Here is an 18141-nt window from a genome sequence, read left to right on the forward strand (position 1 = left end):
GGCTCGGAATGCAATTAAGAATTAACATAGGGACATGAATAATACTTGCATTATCCTGTAACTGTGACTGTACTGATGCTCTTTGCTTTTCCCTCATTCAAACAAACTTTTACCATACAAGATATCCACGTCACTATCCCAATGTCCACTGCTTCCAGTTTTTGATTGGCTGCCTATGGTAGGCCCTCTATGGCCAGCAGTGGAAAGTGCGTCACCTGCTGTTGCATGACTTTTCATTCCATATCTTTTCCCAAAAATTTGTCCCATCCAATCCCACCCCTTCCCCCCTTTCCTTTTAGACATCCTCGCATGAATCACTAATTTCCTGCAAAGTTTTATCTCTCTGTTACCATCTCCCGCTTGGTTGATTCTTGTCATAGAAAGACATTCACAAAGAGAAATCAAGGAGAATACATGAACCGATGTAGAATCACTGCATCTTCCTCCCATGTTCCACATAATTTTCTTGTCTGCACCGCAATGTCACTCTGCCATTTTTTCTGCCTCTCCCATCTTCAGTCGATATCGATGTTCAAGTCCTCCAGGATGAGACGTGACTCTCCGTGCTTCATGACAAAGAAGTCCTCTAGAGGGAGCCCTTTGTTCTCCATGGCTTTGTTCACCTCCTTGGGCGGGTCCAGATAATACTGTATGAAAAACAACAACAACAACAGCAACAATCAGACAAATAGAAGAAGAAACAACGACTGACAGGAAATCAACTCAGCAATCACAGAAAAAAAAAAATACAGAGAAATATGAACAATGATTTCTTGGCATATCGGCCATGAGAATTTGCCGGAAACGTAATGTAGGTGAGGTCTGCCATCCTGCCTTAACCCTTTGCAGTCCCATGCATAGGATTTCAAATGGCCTAATGGGATCGAACGCCTGTGTCGAGTACGCAGCCCTGGGATTTAGCATTGATGGGACGCGTTGATGCGCAGTGAGTCACGCACTGTACAGGAGGTAGGAGTCAGCAGCCATGGAAGTGTGTACACGTGCCGCATCACACATCGATGACAGCCGAACAAATGTTGACGCACACACTTCTCGTATCGGCATGAACTAATCAGGAGGAAGGGTGGGAGAGCATGGTCTACTGCTAAAAGGCCCTCTGGCTTACAGCATAGGCTGGCAGAGTGTGTACACTTGTCCCATACACAAATTAACCCACTGAGGACTACTGGCTGATTTGCTATTACACACATTTCCCATAGACATCTGCCCGAGTATACTTGGGACTAATCTTCAAGGGGTTAAGAAGAGTTCACGAGACATTTAAACTACTGGCACAGAATTTGAGACCGTTGGAGATTGAGAAAAAGAGAATATATTGATATATTTAGACATCAATTAGTCAAACAAAATATGGACAGATGCAATCTTTCCTCTGAATGTAATTTCCTCTATCCACACATTTGGGTATTGTGTAACCTAATATAATTTGTGACAATATACTGTAAAACAAGGAATGTTTGATGCATTTTAATTTCGCGAATTTCGCTAGAGCCAATATTCACAAAAGTTCTTGTCTACACTATATGCACTGAATGCCAGTGGCAATTCGTGAAAATTTCATGCCAAAAAAAAAAAAGGCCGTCGGCTCCTGTTTGCGAAAATTTCATGCTGCGATTATTTCTTGTTTTTGTATACAGTATGCTGTTCACTTGATGTTTGTGGTCTTCCTCTAGTAATACAAAGGTAAACCAGTACCAAAATTTAGAATAAATAATATGTTCATATTACAAATGAATTGAATGGGACAGGGCCATGATTGAGCTTCAGAAAAGCATCTCAGTGAATAATCTAATGTGACCACCATACATAGTACCCAACAATAATAGTGCTTTACACCATACTTCATTGGCAATAATTTCCCTAAAGATTTCAGGCAAAAATGGGAGCAGGGTGGGGGCAGCATGGGAATAACTGCTGTATATGTGTTTCATGTTGAACAAATACCTGTACTTCAATAATAGATACCAGCTTTCAGTATTTTCTGATTTGTATACAATTTGTGCATATCTGCAGTGTTTGTGTACCTGTGGAAACCTCATTTTCATAAGATCATTTTTATGCATTGAAGGAATAGGCCTATTTAGCTATCTTTATCATTCTCCAGAATTAGCAGTTCATGTCATGGCTAAACAATGAATGAGATGAAAATACATTGCAAAGTCTGTCAAAGAGTGGGCTCATGACCGATAGATAGATGATAGATAGATAGATAGATAGACAGATAGATCGATAGATAGATAAATAGATAGATAGACAGATAGATCGATAGACATATAAATGAATGAATGAATAAATAGATAAATAGATAAATAATTAAATAAACAAATACATAAATAAATACATTCATTAAGTAACAACGAAATGCATAGATAAACATATAGATTAATATATAAATGAATAGATTGATAATTAGATAGATGAATACATAGATAGAGAAATGAATGAATAGATAAATAAACAAATAAACAAAGAAATAACTATTATGAATAAATAAATATCAAAAAATGAGTTTGGAAGCCTCATTCAACTTCCTTGGTAATGATGGCAAGAATTGGTTGGTTAAGAAAAGACAGTTGAGAAGCAGAGGGGAGAAAGGGTTGCTGTGTTGTAGAAAACAAGATGGAGAATGAAGCAAGATGAAAGTATACAGAGCGTGCATGAGAGGGATTTAGTACACTTCAAGCAGTAGATGTGATTGACAAGTGGGGTACAACGTACTGACCAGCCTCATATTCTGTGGGACTCAAGGATTAGTGAGATTTATACTAATCATCAAAGGTTGGCCTTTCAAGGACTGAGTCATCTGAACAAAAAAAACCAACCAACAACAACAACAACAACTTGTGGACATAAGACTGTTCAAAACATATTTCAATATATTACCCACTATCAAAACGTGTTTGCAAATGCCTTTCAAATAATGTTTCTCCAGTTGTTGCATTTATCAAATCTGTTGTGAGTCAAGTGGGAGGCCTTGTCACTGTGCAGCTCCATTGAGCAGTTTGTTTCAAGGAGTGGAGATGTGTATTTGGCAGTGGTTGCTGTGGGCATAAAAGGCAGGTTGAGGTATAAACGCATTTCAAAATGACTTTGTGTTTATCAACTCTACAGAAACACATTTCTGGCTCCAACATATGTGTGATCACATTTTTTTTTTTTCACCATTTAAGAAATGCATGTCTAACCCCATAATCAAAACAGTTTTGTATTTATCAACTGCCCAAAACTCCCTGAAAGTTATTTGGAAACCTTTAATTCTGTGAGTTGATAGACGCACCCTTAGAAAACATTGAGGTTTGTACATGATCGGAGGCAAAGCTGTTTAGCCTCAGGGGCAAAGGTTTGGGGTTTGGTGTCTGAAACAAATTCACATCCACAGAGAGTGTGGGGACCTTGGGTACTCCACCAGGTATCAGTTCAAACACACGTCGGTCTCATCAACAGTTTTGAGCCGACGTAATCCATATTTCCTGAAGAAGAGAGATGCCTGGCCTAACATTTTGAGGATCATGTTTGACATGTTTACCATCGAAAACATAACAACGTAAGGCTGGGCTGTGTAAATGTGTCTCTTCCAATTGGGCCCATGTTGGTGACATATATGGCAAGAAATGAGTCCCGCCCCTTCCACAAAATCTGCCACACCCCTCTCTTGGTTGAACAAGGTTTTTCAGCTCTAAAAAGGCGTAAGGACATGCATGCTAAAATGACTTTTTGCCATGAGAAATGGGAGAAAAAAAAATTCTGTAGCAGAGTCTTGGTTATTTGACCAGGGGTGGTATAGTGACTTAGTGAAAGATTTACTATGCTTGCGAGACATCGAAGAAAAATCCTAGAGTAATGCTGTACTCTCTAAAAAAAAATCGAGTGAAAATATTCACTCCCAAAAGAGTGAATACAAAAAAGAATGAATTTAGAGTGAAATTGGAGTGAAATTTGAGTGAAAATGTTCATTTTCACTCATTTTGGAGTGACCTAAGGGATCACTCGAAGATTTTGGAGTGATCCCTGAGGTCACTCTAAAACGAGTGAAAATGAACATTTTCACTCAAAATTCACTCCAATTTCACTCTAAATTCATTCTTTTTTGTATTCACTCTTTTGGGAGTGAATATTTTCACTCGATTTTTTTTAGAGAGTATGGGAGTTTTGTTTCAGAGGAGTCAAATGCTTTACAAGAGTTGTCACTGGCACAAAGTATAGACTTAAAGAGGAAATCCAGTCCAAATATAAGCCCAATTCTCATCTCTACCCTACTATATCAAGCGCTGTTGTTAAACAGCAATAGAGTTGCACATAAGAATCAGACATTACATTGCCAGAGGGTGGGGAACAAGTTTGCATTATGAATGGGCCTCATCCCCAGTGGAGCTAATTGAATGAATTAACCAACGTCTGAATCATACGACAATATCAAACATGAACAAATCATGCGAACCTGTCATACTGGATCATAAACCTGCTTTACGCGACTGTCAAAAGCGATGTGATGCAATACAGAAAAAAAGTTGCGACACGGGTATGACTGGCCGAATGTTTTGTGCTGTATCATGCCCTCATCACCCAGCTTGGGTGAGCTTGCAATATGCATTTATTGCCTTAATACACTTGGGTCAAATCTTTCAACTTATTAAGGGAATTAGGAAATTAAAGGGGGAGGGGGAGGCAAGGGCAGAGAAGGGAAATGTTAAATAGTACCTCAAATTGCATAATTAATGCATGTCGGTCAATTTGTTTGTGTACGTGTGTGTGTGTTCTGGGTGTATAGAATACGGAGATACCCATAGTGCGAAGTGGCCCTTACTTGAATAAATGTCATATTCAAGAATTCTTGTTACAATTCATAAATGATACCAATGGATTGTACTTTGTATGAAATTCACAATGGTTTTAATCCTAATTCTCACCTGAATTTCACAAAGGGTGGATAATATAATCAGTATCACTACTGTTGTCTAAGTAATTCTACTAGTACTTGGTACCATTGTGATCACCATTATCATTGTTGACATCATCATTGTTACCATCAGTGTTATTTTATCATCATTATCCTTGCCAAAAATTGCCCTTAACTAGGTAGAAGTTAGCTGGTTTAGTTGCTGTAATCATAAATTCACTCAGTGATATCCTCCCAGCAAATAGTCCACCAATCTGGTGTATCCCTCCAACGCATCACGTGGGCAAGCTGGGTGTGGGCAGGGAGGTATTCGTCTTAAAAGCCCCCCACATTCTGTCTGATACCGGCATATACCTCATTTCCGAAGCGGAAGGTCCCCCAGTGGATTCCCATAGCTTGGCGCGCCTGCACGTCCTCCCGGATCCGCACCGCCTCGTCGGGGTTGCAGTGGACCTGGGCCTTAAACCACCTGGCCACGGAGATACCGTTTCCATGGCGAGGGATGCAGGGGTTAGGGGTGGGGATGTGGAAACCAGGGAGAAATGAGAATTGAAGAGGAAAAGGAGGAGGAAGAGAAACAAGGCACAATAGAGGGAAACAAAAATGTGTAAGATGGAAATAGGTGTGGCCAAAAAGAGGAAGCAAAGTGGACAGCCGAAAATTATTGTAAGGAAAAAAAAAAGATGGAAAATACGATTGGATTGTTCTCAGAATTAGAAATAAATGGAGAATTTGTTGTAGAAACGCAACAGAGAATACATAGCGTAGATGAAAGGAGCAAGAGTAGAGGAACAATTCAAAAGAAGGAGGCAAGTTGAGGGTAAGAGGGGGAGGGGTGGGGGAGGGGCAAAAATGAAAGAGAGAGAGATATAAAATGGATTTAATGGCTTGCATAATTACCTCATATGTTAGTGTGTAAGTACCCCAGTGGATCCCCAGGGATTTCCGTGCATTTACGTCTTGGTGGATTTGAACAGCTTCAGTGGGATCTACATGTTGGCCACGCATCACGTCCCTATACACAGAGAGAGATTCACAGAGAGAGAGAGAGAGAGGGAGAGAGAGAGTGAGAGAAAGTGCTACAATTTCTAAGAAAGGGAAATCATAGGAAGCACATTTTTGCTGCAAGATAGTTACCTATTTTCCATAGTGTTTAGTTCTCAAGACTATGTAGATGCGAAACGAGTATGTAATATAATGAGTATCAATTTGTTCCTGAGTTTGTAATTAAACAGGAAATGCCTTGTACAAATGTATGTGTGTAACCTCTCCAGGTATGCTTGAGATAACAACAAGAAAGTTGATCTCTTGTGCAAATGAGAATTATCATGACAAAGAAATTTATAGCAAATGAGTATGAAGAGCCAAGATTCATGAAAGTCAAATGCATGCAAAAGTTTTGTCTACACGTATTGCACTGAATGCCAATTACCGATTCATGAAAGTTTCATCCTGCGAAAAGGGTCATCGGCTCCAATTCGCAAAAATTTCATGCTGCGAATATTTTTGGTTTTACAGTATGTGACACCATATGTGACCCGCTACAACAAAAGGATCCTAAAGTCGCTGTCGGCTGAGCCGAGAAAATCGGTTTTGAAGATACATCATCAAAATTGGTCAAAACAATCGGATTTCTGTGTTTGGCACAATTTCGTAGTCTAATGTTTTGTCTATCATCTGCAGAAATTTCGAAGCTGAATGATCAAACGAAAGGCAAGATATTAACGTTTTTCTGGGCCATTATTTTCCGATTTTCAACGTAACAGAAACGTGTCCGAAGATTTGGATATAGCGTTGCAAGTAGACTCCACCCCTAGCAACGAGAGAGTGATCTTATTGGATCTTATCGCGTGGCATCCTGATTACTGATTGGTCATGCGTAGACCGCTGGCGCTAAGCTTGAATGAACATCGCGGAGGTCGCTAGGAGCATACCTTCTATTTTCAAGCAGGGAAAACTGTCTCGCCTTCCCTTGATCATGTTAGCATCGGAAGGAAAACTTTCAAGGCATTTTTCTCAAAACTCTGATTTCCTCAACCACTTGACATGCGCTAATAAAATCATCGATATCTCCGCAACCAAGTACTTTTATGAGTTGTGTTACATATGAAATTAAAGTAGAAGAGTAAGGGAATAATGTCATGTCATTTTCATAAAATTGTCCTCCCCAACTTTTGGATCCTTTTGTTGTAGCGGGTCACATTTTCTAAACTCAGCGTTCATGGCTACACAAGTGAGAATACCAGTCACCGATTTCTGTAGATGTGCACAAACATTCATACAACATCCTGAGTTCACAAACATCTACAAGTTAGGTAGAAACAGAAACCCCATTCGAATGTACATAGAAAGAAATGACAAAACTATAAGCACAGATATTAACCATTTACATGAGAAGAGAGAGAGTTAATTGAATTAGGCATCAACAGAAACTACAGGAGTAAAGAGATCAAAATCAGGCTGAAATCCCCCCAAAATATTAAAGCTCGGGGATCTCAATGTCAAAGGTATCATTCAAAAACTGAGATGACTTATTCATCTGTGATTCATATTCCTGTAGACATCCAGAGTAATTGGTTTTTTGCCAAGTCTATCAAACCACTAAGTTGCAAGCCTGAATCAAGCATATACTTTAATTGGGAGATTAATGGCCTCTGCCCAACAGTGCCAGTGTAGGCTTGATACGTAGACTCTTTTTCCACTTCTAAAAATGCATCTGGCTATTAACTCTGTAAATAAAAAAGAAAAAAAAAATCCTGGCTGTAGCATTTGCAAAATTTACACTACCATACTTGTTCCACTATGAAATTTTATACATTTTCAGTATGAGGAATGTGCTAAAAATAGAAATACTAATCAGATTTTGGCTAAACTGGAATGATGTTCATTTGCAAACATGTCTAGGAAAAGGAATCAGGGATTACAGTGTGTTCTGGAAGGTCAACAGAGTCGGTTTCCTCTAAGATTTCTCACAATGATACTTTTTACACTTGCCCGACTCTAAGGTAATACATTGTAATTTAGCAATTAGCAAAAAGTGAAACAAAGACAAAAGTTAACAGGTCCTTTGTTCTTGTGGTGCTTGTTTTTTGATGTGTGTATGTGTGTATGTGTGTTTGCGTTTGGCTGTGTTACTGTTTATTCAATCACTTTAATTATTTTGTACCCATGTCATATCATAAAGGAGATACACACTGCTGTGATGATCACAGCAGAAACTAATCAACTTTGTGCTCGACTCCCTCCCCCCCCCCCCAAAAAAAAAGACAAAGAAAAAAGAAAAAGGAAGAAGTAAAGACCAGTATGTGACTGGTAACGAGCATGAATGGCTGCCAGGGAGGATTATGAATAAAGCATGCGTGATTTCCTGCAAAAGGTGACTACCTCATTAATGGGTATGATCACAGGAGATTTGCTCATTCATAAAACTAGCGATGGCATGCAAATCAAATCTTTGCACGAACACCCCCTTTCACACCAGCAGCCAGAGCACTTCAGGAGTGGCCCGGAAACATTCTAAATCCCAGTATGAAATGGACCTAAAAACTACTGTCCTCAAAATCTTTTGATGTTCATGTAAAGCAAGCAGAAGGTGTAGAACTCTATCCACTACAGGAGACCTGTGGGTCATTTCATCAAGTGTTTCATCAATGACATTCACTGACAAATTTGCTCTCGGCAAATCAGATGCAAGGATTTCAGTAGCTTAAAACAGTTGTCAGTGACTGACAAGTTTCATGTAACACTGTCCTGATCTTGTATTGCAAGTCATTCACTTTCATGAGATGGGGGGTTTAGGATTAGGTTTTTTGTTATGTTTTGTTTTGTTTTGTTTTGTCCCTGCATGGGTCTGGGCATGAATGCCTCAGGTTTTTGAAGGGGCTTTAATTTAGACTGCTCCCAATATGTCCACTTTAGTAGAGCTGCAAAACTTGAACTCATAAGGAGTTATGTGACTATAGCACCGTAGAACATGTCTACTTGCAAAACTTGACATTAAAAAAAAAAACTCTAAATGTCAAGAACATTGATTTATGCTCTGATGGAAAGTACATAAGAATGAAGAAGGGAAGAAGGCTGAGGGACTACTGATCTAAACTGATGTGAGTTCTTCACTGCTCTCAAAGGTACTTGTCTTCATAGCCACTACACAGGTACCTTTTCTTTCCTATGCAGATTTTATCCACCTTGTTATCCCCCTCCCCCCCCCCCCCCCCACACACACACACACATAAACAAAGGGGAAAAACCCAAATAAAAAAAAATCTATACACTACAAAAGAAAGGTCAGCTGCACCAACATCACATACCTTATTTGTCTTTGTCATTTGAAAGTTTGTCAGTCTGTTCACATATGTGTGTGTGTGTGTGTGGGGGGGGGGGTACAGTGGAGCAAGGGGCTGTGTGAATCAATTAGCAACTTTCTTATGGTTGTCAAACTACATGCGCCTCAGAAGAACGTGAGACCCTTGAGAAAAATGACTCACAAAAGAGTGTCTAATGATGCCCCTCTAGCCTGCTTCAACCGGTATCATGATTATCTGTTAGGGTGAGAACATTACCCCTATCATGGAACTGGAGCTCTGGTGAATACTTCTATGAAAATGGAAGGAATACAGTGGCGGATCCAGAGGGGAGCGCACCCGGTGTGCACCCCCTCTTTACTTTTTTGTTAAAACAAAAGAAATAAAAAGAAAAAATGGGGGGGGGGCATGTGCGCCCCCTTAAATTTTGAAATGGCGCCCTTTCTTTACGGAATTTCTGGATCCGCCCCTGGAATATGTAGGCCTAGAGACTGATCTAAATGGTATCCAAAATATGATGGCAGTCTACAGGGGTTCATCAAATAAATTTCTTTGGCATGTGTAAAACTTCGTTAATACCACCACGTTAGGGTTAGTGGCATTTCTGATATCTGATAGCAGCTGGTAGTACTGTTTTGTTTGAAAATGTCATTTTCTTTTTTTGAAAAAAAAAAAGATGAGAGATCACATAGGGGTTTATATGGAGGGATGATAAAATAAGAGAGCAAAATTTCTCTTACTGTCATCAGAATTTAAAAAGAAAAGAGATATTGGTATTTTGTTAGCACTGAAATTTACATGATGATTTTATTTTCATGAATTTGGCAATTCGGGTTTTAATTTTAAGAGTAACAGTGCACAAAAATATATATTGAAAAAAATGGAAACAAAAAATTGCCCCACAGGCACTGTCTAAGGCCAGCACACTGAGTGTTGCATATTATTATTATTTCTTTATTTTTTATTTTTACTGAGAGATTTGATCTAATGTTTTAACAAAACGGTTTGTTTGAGATGTCACACTTCCTTCAGAATGTTCATATTTTCATTCATTGTTGTTGTTGCAATAACGATGATAACGAGAGGACCACGAAGCGTGTAATACAGAACTCCCCAAAATGTCCGATCACCTGCCATTCTCCAAAATTGTCTGTATGCAAAAAATAGCAGCGTTTACAGTATGCAAATGAGCAAGAGAAATGGACACTAAGCTACTCGTCAGGTGAATCAGAGATACCTGTCATCCACAAAATCAATTCCAGGTCTTGCAGCCTGGAGGCCCCAGGCCTAAAACAAAGGCAAGCTGTTTCGATTCAAATGTCATGGAAGTAAATCCACTGGTGGTACGAAATCCCGTCCTCGAATGATGACGAAACCCTGGAAGAGGCTTTATGGGATCATCTCAGTGTTACAGCTGCTATAGCTCGAGGTTAGCGACGTAACTGCGTTTAAACAATAATGGTTTGGTAGTGTGCTCTTTACATTCGAGACAGGCTTTTCCCTTTTGATGCCAATGAATTGGCCCATTAATTTTAGCAATCCACGGTTTATATATTAAAGCCATGACACACTTTGAATAAGTGTAAATGTGACACAATTGGCAATTGAAAACATACATGTAATTAGCACTGCCATCAGCGTTGATGATCAGCCATTTAAAGTTATGACATACACTCAGAATATGGCCATTAACCTTCCATGTGCCCATTGGGGTTTTGCAGCCAGTGCCAATGTGCTAAACCTCCATTGTTGCTTGATATAATTGGAGACAGAAGACAAATAACCGCAGTCCTTTTGTGAAAATGATTTCAGTTTAACGGGCAAACAAACAAAAAATGGGAAGTCGAGGGATTACGGAAACAATGGAAGCATTCACGCTCACAATGCAATCTGTCCATCGCTCACTGGGCATTGACAATGGTGGCATGCCTATTGTGAGGAAATGTGAACATGGCACTCTTCTTTGACTTGTCCTCTTGAAGGGAAAATCCCTCCTGATATTACATTGCTTTGTGTAAAAACAGAATATGCAGAGATCAGGGAAACTTTCAAAAAAAGATCAGATACATTCAGAAAATATGAAGTGTAAAAGTTTAGGAAGTACTGTATAAAAGGCAAATTGGCAACTGTGTGTGATCCAGGTGGTTATTAGCATATAAAAGGTGACTGATCGATTTTTCGTCCAGAGAAAAATTTTCTTCAGACTTGTTCTTGGTATATGATAGGAGTAGTAATTATGTTTTTGCTGTTCTCCTCAGCAAATAAGTTCTGCCTGCTCTCAAATATTTGAGAATAATCAAAATTAGTGAAATTTTGTTTCAGTGTAAAAAACCAAATGAAGAGCTGCTCAACACCTAGATCACAAAGATTTGCCAATTTGCTTTGCTCTCTAAACTTTTGCAATTCATAACTTTTTTATGTATCTGATTTCAGTCCCAAATTTTCACTGATCTACTCCTCTGATTTTTCTGTTTTCAAACAAAGCGACATAATACCAAGATGGACTTTTCCTTAAAACTCTTTGGGAACCATTCCCAACATGTTTGCATACGATCACAATGGCATTTTGAGATACCAGTCCTGTGAGGGTTAAACTCATCATGACATTTTGTCACGAGGCAAGTGTTCATGGATGTGACAATGTGACTGGTAACTGTAGCTTTCCCCAACTTTCCTGGAAAGGAAACTAGTGGATACATTAAAACCAAAACATGCACAGCAGGACGGGCACAATGCATCATTCAATCAAATGACAGGTTGTGGAACAAAGGGCAATGACAATGGATGGGATGTGAGCAGCCCCACAACATTTCCCCCACCAGGTATTGGGGTAGACCAGATTTGAGGGGCTTTGTTGCACCCTGGAGGGGGCCTTGTTGCACCCTGGAGTCGGCCGGTTCAGAGGTTCCTGCACGCTTCATTTTCCATTCGTAAGCCTTACATGCAACTAAGATTTCTTCTCTTCTTGAAACATCTGTAATATCCCTCACATTATGATTGGAAATGACACAGAGGCCTCAAGCTCTTTGCATTGAGGGATTTTGCTTTGTGTTCTTCTGTTAAAAGATGCATCAACTGTAGCTTGGAGCATGTAACCAGGGAGGTGTTCTCATTGAATCAAGACACCTGTCCTTTCATCTTTCTACCTTTACTATAACATCTATTAGTTATGACACAACACCCATACTATCTGTAAAGCAGGTGGTGGTCATTGTACATTGTAGTCTTTGAAGAAGCATCCAACTACCTACCTGCTTGTTTGTAAGAAACGGGGGAAGGGGGGGGGGGGGGGGGAGAGGGGGGTAAGGTGACATGACTTTTTAGCAGGGTGACATGACTTTTTAATCTGCCTCATAATACAACATGAACTACGTCCATCAGAGTCACTTTACTTATCACATAATTGAATCCACCATCCATGAGATTTGAAGGTGAAAACATGGAATTTCTTACTCTGAAAATGATCACGAATTTTCCTGGACAAGTGATTACCAGCAGGTAAAATGGCATTATCTTGCCCAATGGAAAGACTAGGAGGTTTATCGGAACTTTATTTTTTTTTCTTCTTCTAAAAAAACACCCAACAACAAACAAACAAAACAAAACAAAACAAAACAAAACAAAAACCCAAACTTTACAGCCTACTCTTATACAAATTTCAAACTTTACAAATAAATTTAAAATACATTGCATTACTTTTTCACCATTGACCTCTTAAATCCCTACACTCTCCTTTATCAACTTGTACATTGAAAAGGGTTGTTTTCACACACTTTAAAGAAATGTTTGGTAATGGTACGATTAAGGTCTTGATGCAATGACACAAACTTACAGTTAGAATGACACAATATTACAATCACATGTTCTTTATCCAAACAAGCAATGCTGTCATAGGAAATTGTCTCATTGGGTACATGTATGTGACTTCACAGGAAAGTCATTGCTTTATAAATTCATTAGAAAAATCATTCCGCCCGATCTTGCCTGCATTACTGATGACACTGGGGCTAGCATATGATTCACCTGTACTCCTCCCATACCAGGTATTTGGGTTAATCCAGGGCCATCAGTGCCATCAGAGGAGATATCTGGGCAAAGTGACTGTTAGGTGACGATGGCTCAGATAATCCCTTTGATCCCCGACAAGCTAAGTGGGTGAGAATTAAGTAGACTTGTGCAGTTTCATACCTGTCAAAAGTCCTCGAAGTTTTGGGGGTTCAAATTTTTTATTGGGAAGGGGTATGGTATTTAACCCGTTGAGGACGGGCTATTTTGCTACAACACGCATTTCCCCCACAGACACCTGCCTGAGAATACTCGGGACTAGTCTTCAACAGGTTAAGCGGAGAGAGCTTTTCAAAGCGACACACTGCTGCAATCAGCCAGAAAAAGACTAGTTGGTACAACCGGTAAGACATTACAGTTAGTGGTATGGGCTCTAACTAGGACTGTGAGTCTAGTGCCCTATTTATATGGGGCATTTAGAGCCCTTAGCCCATTGAGGACGAGCTGATTTTGCTACAACACGCAGTTCCAATCAACACCTGCCCGAGTATATTTGGGACCAGTCTTCAACGGGTTAAGGAGTGCTTCTGAGCCCCTCTGACCTCTGTATAAGCAGACAATCGGGCCCTGGAGCACTCTTAAGTTATGCCCCTCTCTGGGCCTAGGCTCAGGAGTACTCCTGAAGCACTCCAAATGGTCACCGACGTTTAGAGCGCTCCGAAAGTGAAATGTGGTGTGCACTGTGCATTTAGATTGAATGTTAGAAGAAGTTCTGTTCATAAGTTAGAAGGTCATCATGACAGTTATGCCCGTCTCAGCCACTTTAAATGTGATCTCAGGAAGCGGTGATTCTCTGTATGAACAGACTCAGAGGGGCATAAGTCAGCTCCTGGGCCTGACTTTGTGTATAAATGGGGTATAGGACGCAATATACTAATGTAAGGCTTTGCCTAAGCTCACCATGCAATATCAAACATGAAGACATTGCGTTACTTGACAATGATGTGGATCAAACTAAGTTGCCATACACTCACTCTACTGCGTAAGGGAAGCATGATGTTTGCATTAAGCCTGCCTCATTAATATTTCGAATCATGTTTTATTTCATGTAATCACTTAACAGTTCAGTGTGCGAATAACTGCTTCTGGTGATTTCCTTCAAGTATGCCACAGCTCAAATGTTTTAAGGCACCCTGTCACTTTTGATAAGAAAAACTTTTCACATAGTCTGTTTCTTTTCTCCTTGTTGGGAAAAATGAGTTTACAAAATAAATCCAATAGAAGAATTTGCACAGATTACTTCTAGAATTGCTATACCACCCCCATAAATCAAGAAGAATAATCACGCCAATGTGAAATTCCTAGACTTTATAATCAGGTCAATCTTTAAAGATCCTTTGCGGGAAGTGAGTAATGGTGATACTGTATGTGGTGTCAAGGAGTGAGTGTTTCAACACCACTTCCAATTTTTTTTTTTTTTTTTGCAGAAAGTGCAATAAAAAATCCCTCCTACTGATAACAGGACCAAAAGGGCATGGGGATGAGATATTTCATCATGCTTACATACTGGCCACTGACCATATAAATCAAAATCACCAAATGTTCTGAAATTGATGTGTTCCTTCTGGCTTTCAATCAGAAATTAAGCTTACATTCCCTCTGTTGTCAAAACTATTAAAAAAAAACAGCTAAAATTAATTGTTGTTTTTTTCTGTACACGGGTAACAAGTGTAATTCTGTATAATAGAATTTGCTTTCAGCAGACAGCAATCAAATATTGTGAGAAAGTATTCAAGGGGATGAACACATATAACCTGAGTATATTTTCCTGCATGGAATAAGGCACCATCTAAAAGATCACAATGAGATCACGGATTTCATATTTCTTGTTTAAATGAATTAGATGCAATGATTCAAATATCATGAATAATACAAATTTACAGGCAGGCTGGCTCTTTTCTCACAAACTATAGGCTGGGTCACATAGCTCTGAGAAAAAAAAAAATGGAACTATAGGGAAGCTTAATGTGACACTATTCATAAATGTAGAAGACAATCATTAAACTCATATTCTGACTTATATCCAGGTGTTACATACAATTTTCCATTGATCATGAAAATAGCCCTCTTCAGACATGGAAGGGACTTAATAGCTTTCTTCACGGATGAAAGGATATTCAGAAGAATATTTGGGGTGTTATGAAGATACTAAAAGCCATCTAGGTAAAAATCTTAATAAAAACAGAGCAGGGCTCCTCAAAAGGTGACTTCTATTCCTACAGACCACATAAGATGGAAAATTTGCCTTGGTTCACCCCATACAGGAGGTCTCCAAGAATCAGATAGAGTGGGTAGAGGACCTCAGGAGTTCAGACACGTTGAAGGCTTGGGAAGGAGAGGAAGAGACTAGCCTGTGTCACAGTCATTTGCATGCCAACATCAATTTCCCTTCCCTCGTCACTTGGGGATCGGTTTAAGAGGGGCATGGTGGGGGGGGGGGGGGGGGTGAGGTAGAACATCTACTATATTATTCAGTGAAGAAGTATGCATCACAGTGAGATATATCAGTATTGAATCAGCTTTCTTTGTAGATTTTTATCGCTACAAGCTCTGTCCCCGACACCTTAGGAAGAGTAGATTGAATCAGATCTTATTCCCGGAAAGGTGACCTCCAATTCATCTACTCATTTTTCAAAATTTCAGCTCCGTCCTTGCATTGTTACAAACTAAAATTTGATTCATTCGGCCTACGACTGTTTCAAAGAGCAGTGCATAGCAAAATGTTGAAGAAAACTGGAATCTGAAACTTTAACTCTAATATATCAAAGGCAAGTTGTAAAAAGATGAAATAAAATGAGTGAAATTGTGACAATGCTTTGGCCAAGGCTCTTAATTCTATTTGATATTTGGTTCTAAAATCTAAAAGATCTCTTATTTCTCTCTCTCTCTCTCTCTTTTTTTTCTGAGAAATTTTGGCATTTGTACAATCAAATATTGTACTGCCAGAGCAGAAATAGAATTGGATGCATGTTTGGAGCTCTGTTGCCTCAACGTCAATTCATTCTAAAAGTATAGACTTATGTCGCCTCTTTCCATGTTCCATTGCCCAAAAAGTCGACAATTGGCAACGTAAGGACTGTTTTTTTTTTTTTTTTTTTGGGGGGGGGGGGGTTAGGGGTGCAAGAATGGTAACTGCTCTGATACACAATGCATTGCTTGATGCACTTTATAACACAACTTTTGAATTTCCTTTTTTTTTTTCCGATCAGAGGTAATCTGCCTCACTTCAAAGCCTCGATATCAATGCACATACAAATCAGACACCCCCCCCCAAAAAAAAAAAAGAAGAAAAGAAAAGTCAAATTTAGACAAAAGTTGCTCGGTTTAAACTGGAGGACCCGTAACAGGGTCCCTAATTCAAACCTGCTTCACTCATTGGCAAATGACTCTCTATTCACACCAAAAATCTGAGCTTGAATGTTTGAATTAAAATCGGGTCACACCTGCTGCTGTCCCATATTTCATTATCCTGATCCCAGCTACGAAATGCATTAGATTCAAGTTCTAGCTAACAGATAATCGTGCCCAACCTCTTCCCCACACTAGCGGTATATGGCATACCCGGTAGATAGGCAAAAACACCTTGCCATGTGGTGGATAAAACGTGGAAGATGAGGATTACAGTAGGGAATAAGGTCAAAAGATCTTATCGAGATCACTCCTTCAGGTGTGTTTTGGCAGGCGTATGTCAAGCACCTCTCTAGGTCGATAAAGATCAGGTATTCCTCCGTGTTTGGTGTGCATACCCTGACCTGACTGCACTGTCAGTTTACTGCTTAAATGCAATATATATCTCTGATGCCGTCTGTCACTGACGGATTTCATTTCATAGGTCATTAGACCTAAACACAATCACAGTCTATCAGCATAATATCAAAATCGTCACAGCAAAAACAAAAAGATGCTTCATCATCGTTCTGACTGGCTCTTCTAGACAAAGTGTCTTTTTTTTCTTTTCAACATTTAAAATGCTTGATTGTAATTCTTTTAAACACTCGTGGATTGTGCTCATGCTTCAAAGAAGCCATAAAAATCATATGGTCTGGTTGACTGTGAATGTGAATGACACTGCAACTGTGCGAATGCTGGAACATTCTGGAACATTCTGGAAGATGATCCATGAGGTTAGTCAACGACAATAAGCAAGTTTTGATGGTTTGTCTTCTGTTGGCAGTCTGTTGGCTGCAAAGTTTCAGAAATATATATGCACACTCAGCTGAAAGCTTTACCCTTATAAGCTCAAAACACAGTATGATTGACAGGCACATATTCACTCATGGTTATAAATGGCAAATTTAGCATCTTTTCATCTACATGCATGTCATATTATACATTCACATTCACTTTTGGTTTCGTTTCTCCTTCATTGTACATTAATCAATCTCAAGTGGCCATTTTCTTGGTCTGTTTCCTTTCGTTGTCCCTTTCTCATGTATGTGATCTTCTATAAGAATATGGAATGTGACTAGTTCAATGACAGTGCTTGATGAATGTAAGTGTTTATAGTCCTGATTGTCTGTGTGCTCTGTGAAAGTCTTAATGTAGCACAGAATTCATACTGCAAGTTTGTTGAGTCATTTTAATGTGAGACATTATATATTTATATTTTCATGCCATTTAAATTTCTCATCCATCTACTATCACTAAAACAAGAACATACAAAAGAATCCATTTAATTCTTTAATCTCTTATTTAGCAATGTATCATTTTCTGCCTAAATAACAAGCAAAATACACTCTTTACTAACTACTTTGACTTGAGGTCAACACAAAACTTATATAAGCCATATATTCCTTTGGTTGGAATGCAGAAAATAAATCAAATCAAATACAGATACATACAAATGATTAATAT

At 39.1% G+C, this 18141-nt stretch overlaps 1 protein-coding gene across 1 annotated transcript in view; it reads right to left on the reverse strand.

Annotated features, from left to right (window-relative positions):
* Positions 1-308: 308 nt before the first annotated feature.
* The window catches only part of LOC139732431 (N-acyl-phosphatidylethanolamine-hydrolyzing phospholipase D-like), a 59685-nt gene continuing 41852 nt past the window's right edge, over positions 309-18141 (reverse strand). Inside the window, exons 4-5 of the mRNA XM_071643292.1 lie at positions 5819-5933; positions 309-647 (exon numbers count right to left, since the gene is read on the reverse strand). Coding sequence (XP_071499393.1) covers positions 516-647; positions 5819-5933 — 247 coding nt within the window. The 3' untranslated portion in view covers positions 309-515. The remainder of the gene's footprint in view (positions 648-5818; positions 5934-18141) is intronic.

The sequence above is a fragment of the Diadema antillarum genome, unplaced genomic scaffold, assembly GCF_040938485.1.
Source record: "Diadema antillarum isolate AM-2024a unplaced genomic scaffold, OU_Dant_1.0 seq00000423_RagTag, whole genome shotgun sequence".
Taxonomy (NCBI): domain Eukaryota; kingdom Metazoa; phylum Echinodermata; class Echinoidea; order Diadematoida; family Diadematidae; genus Diadema; species Diadema antillarum.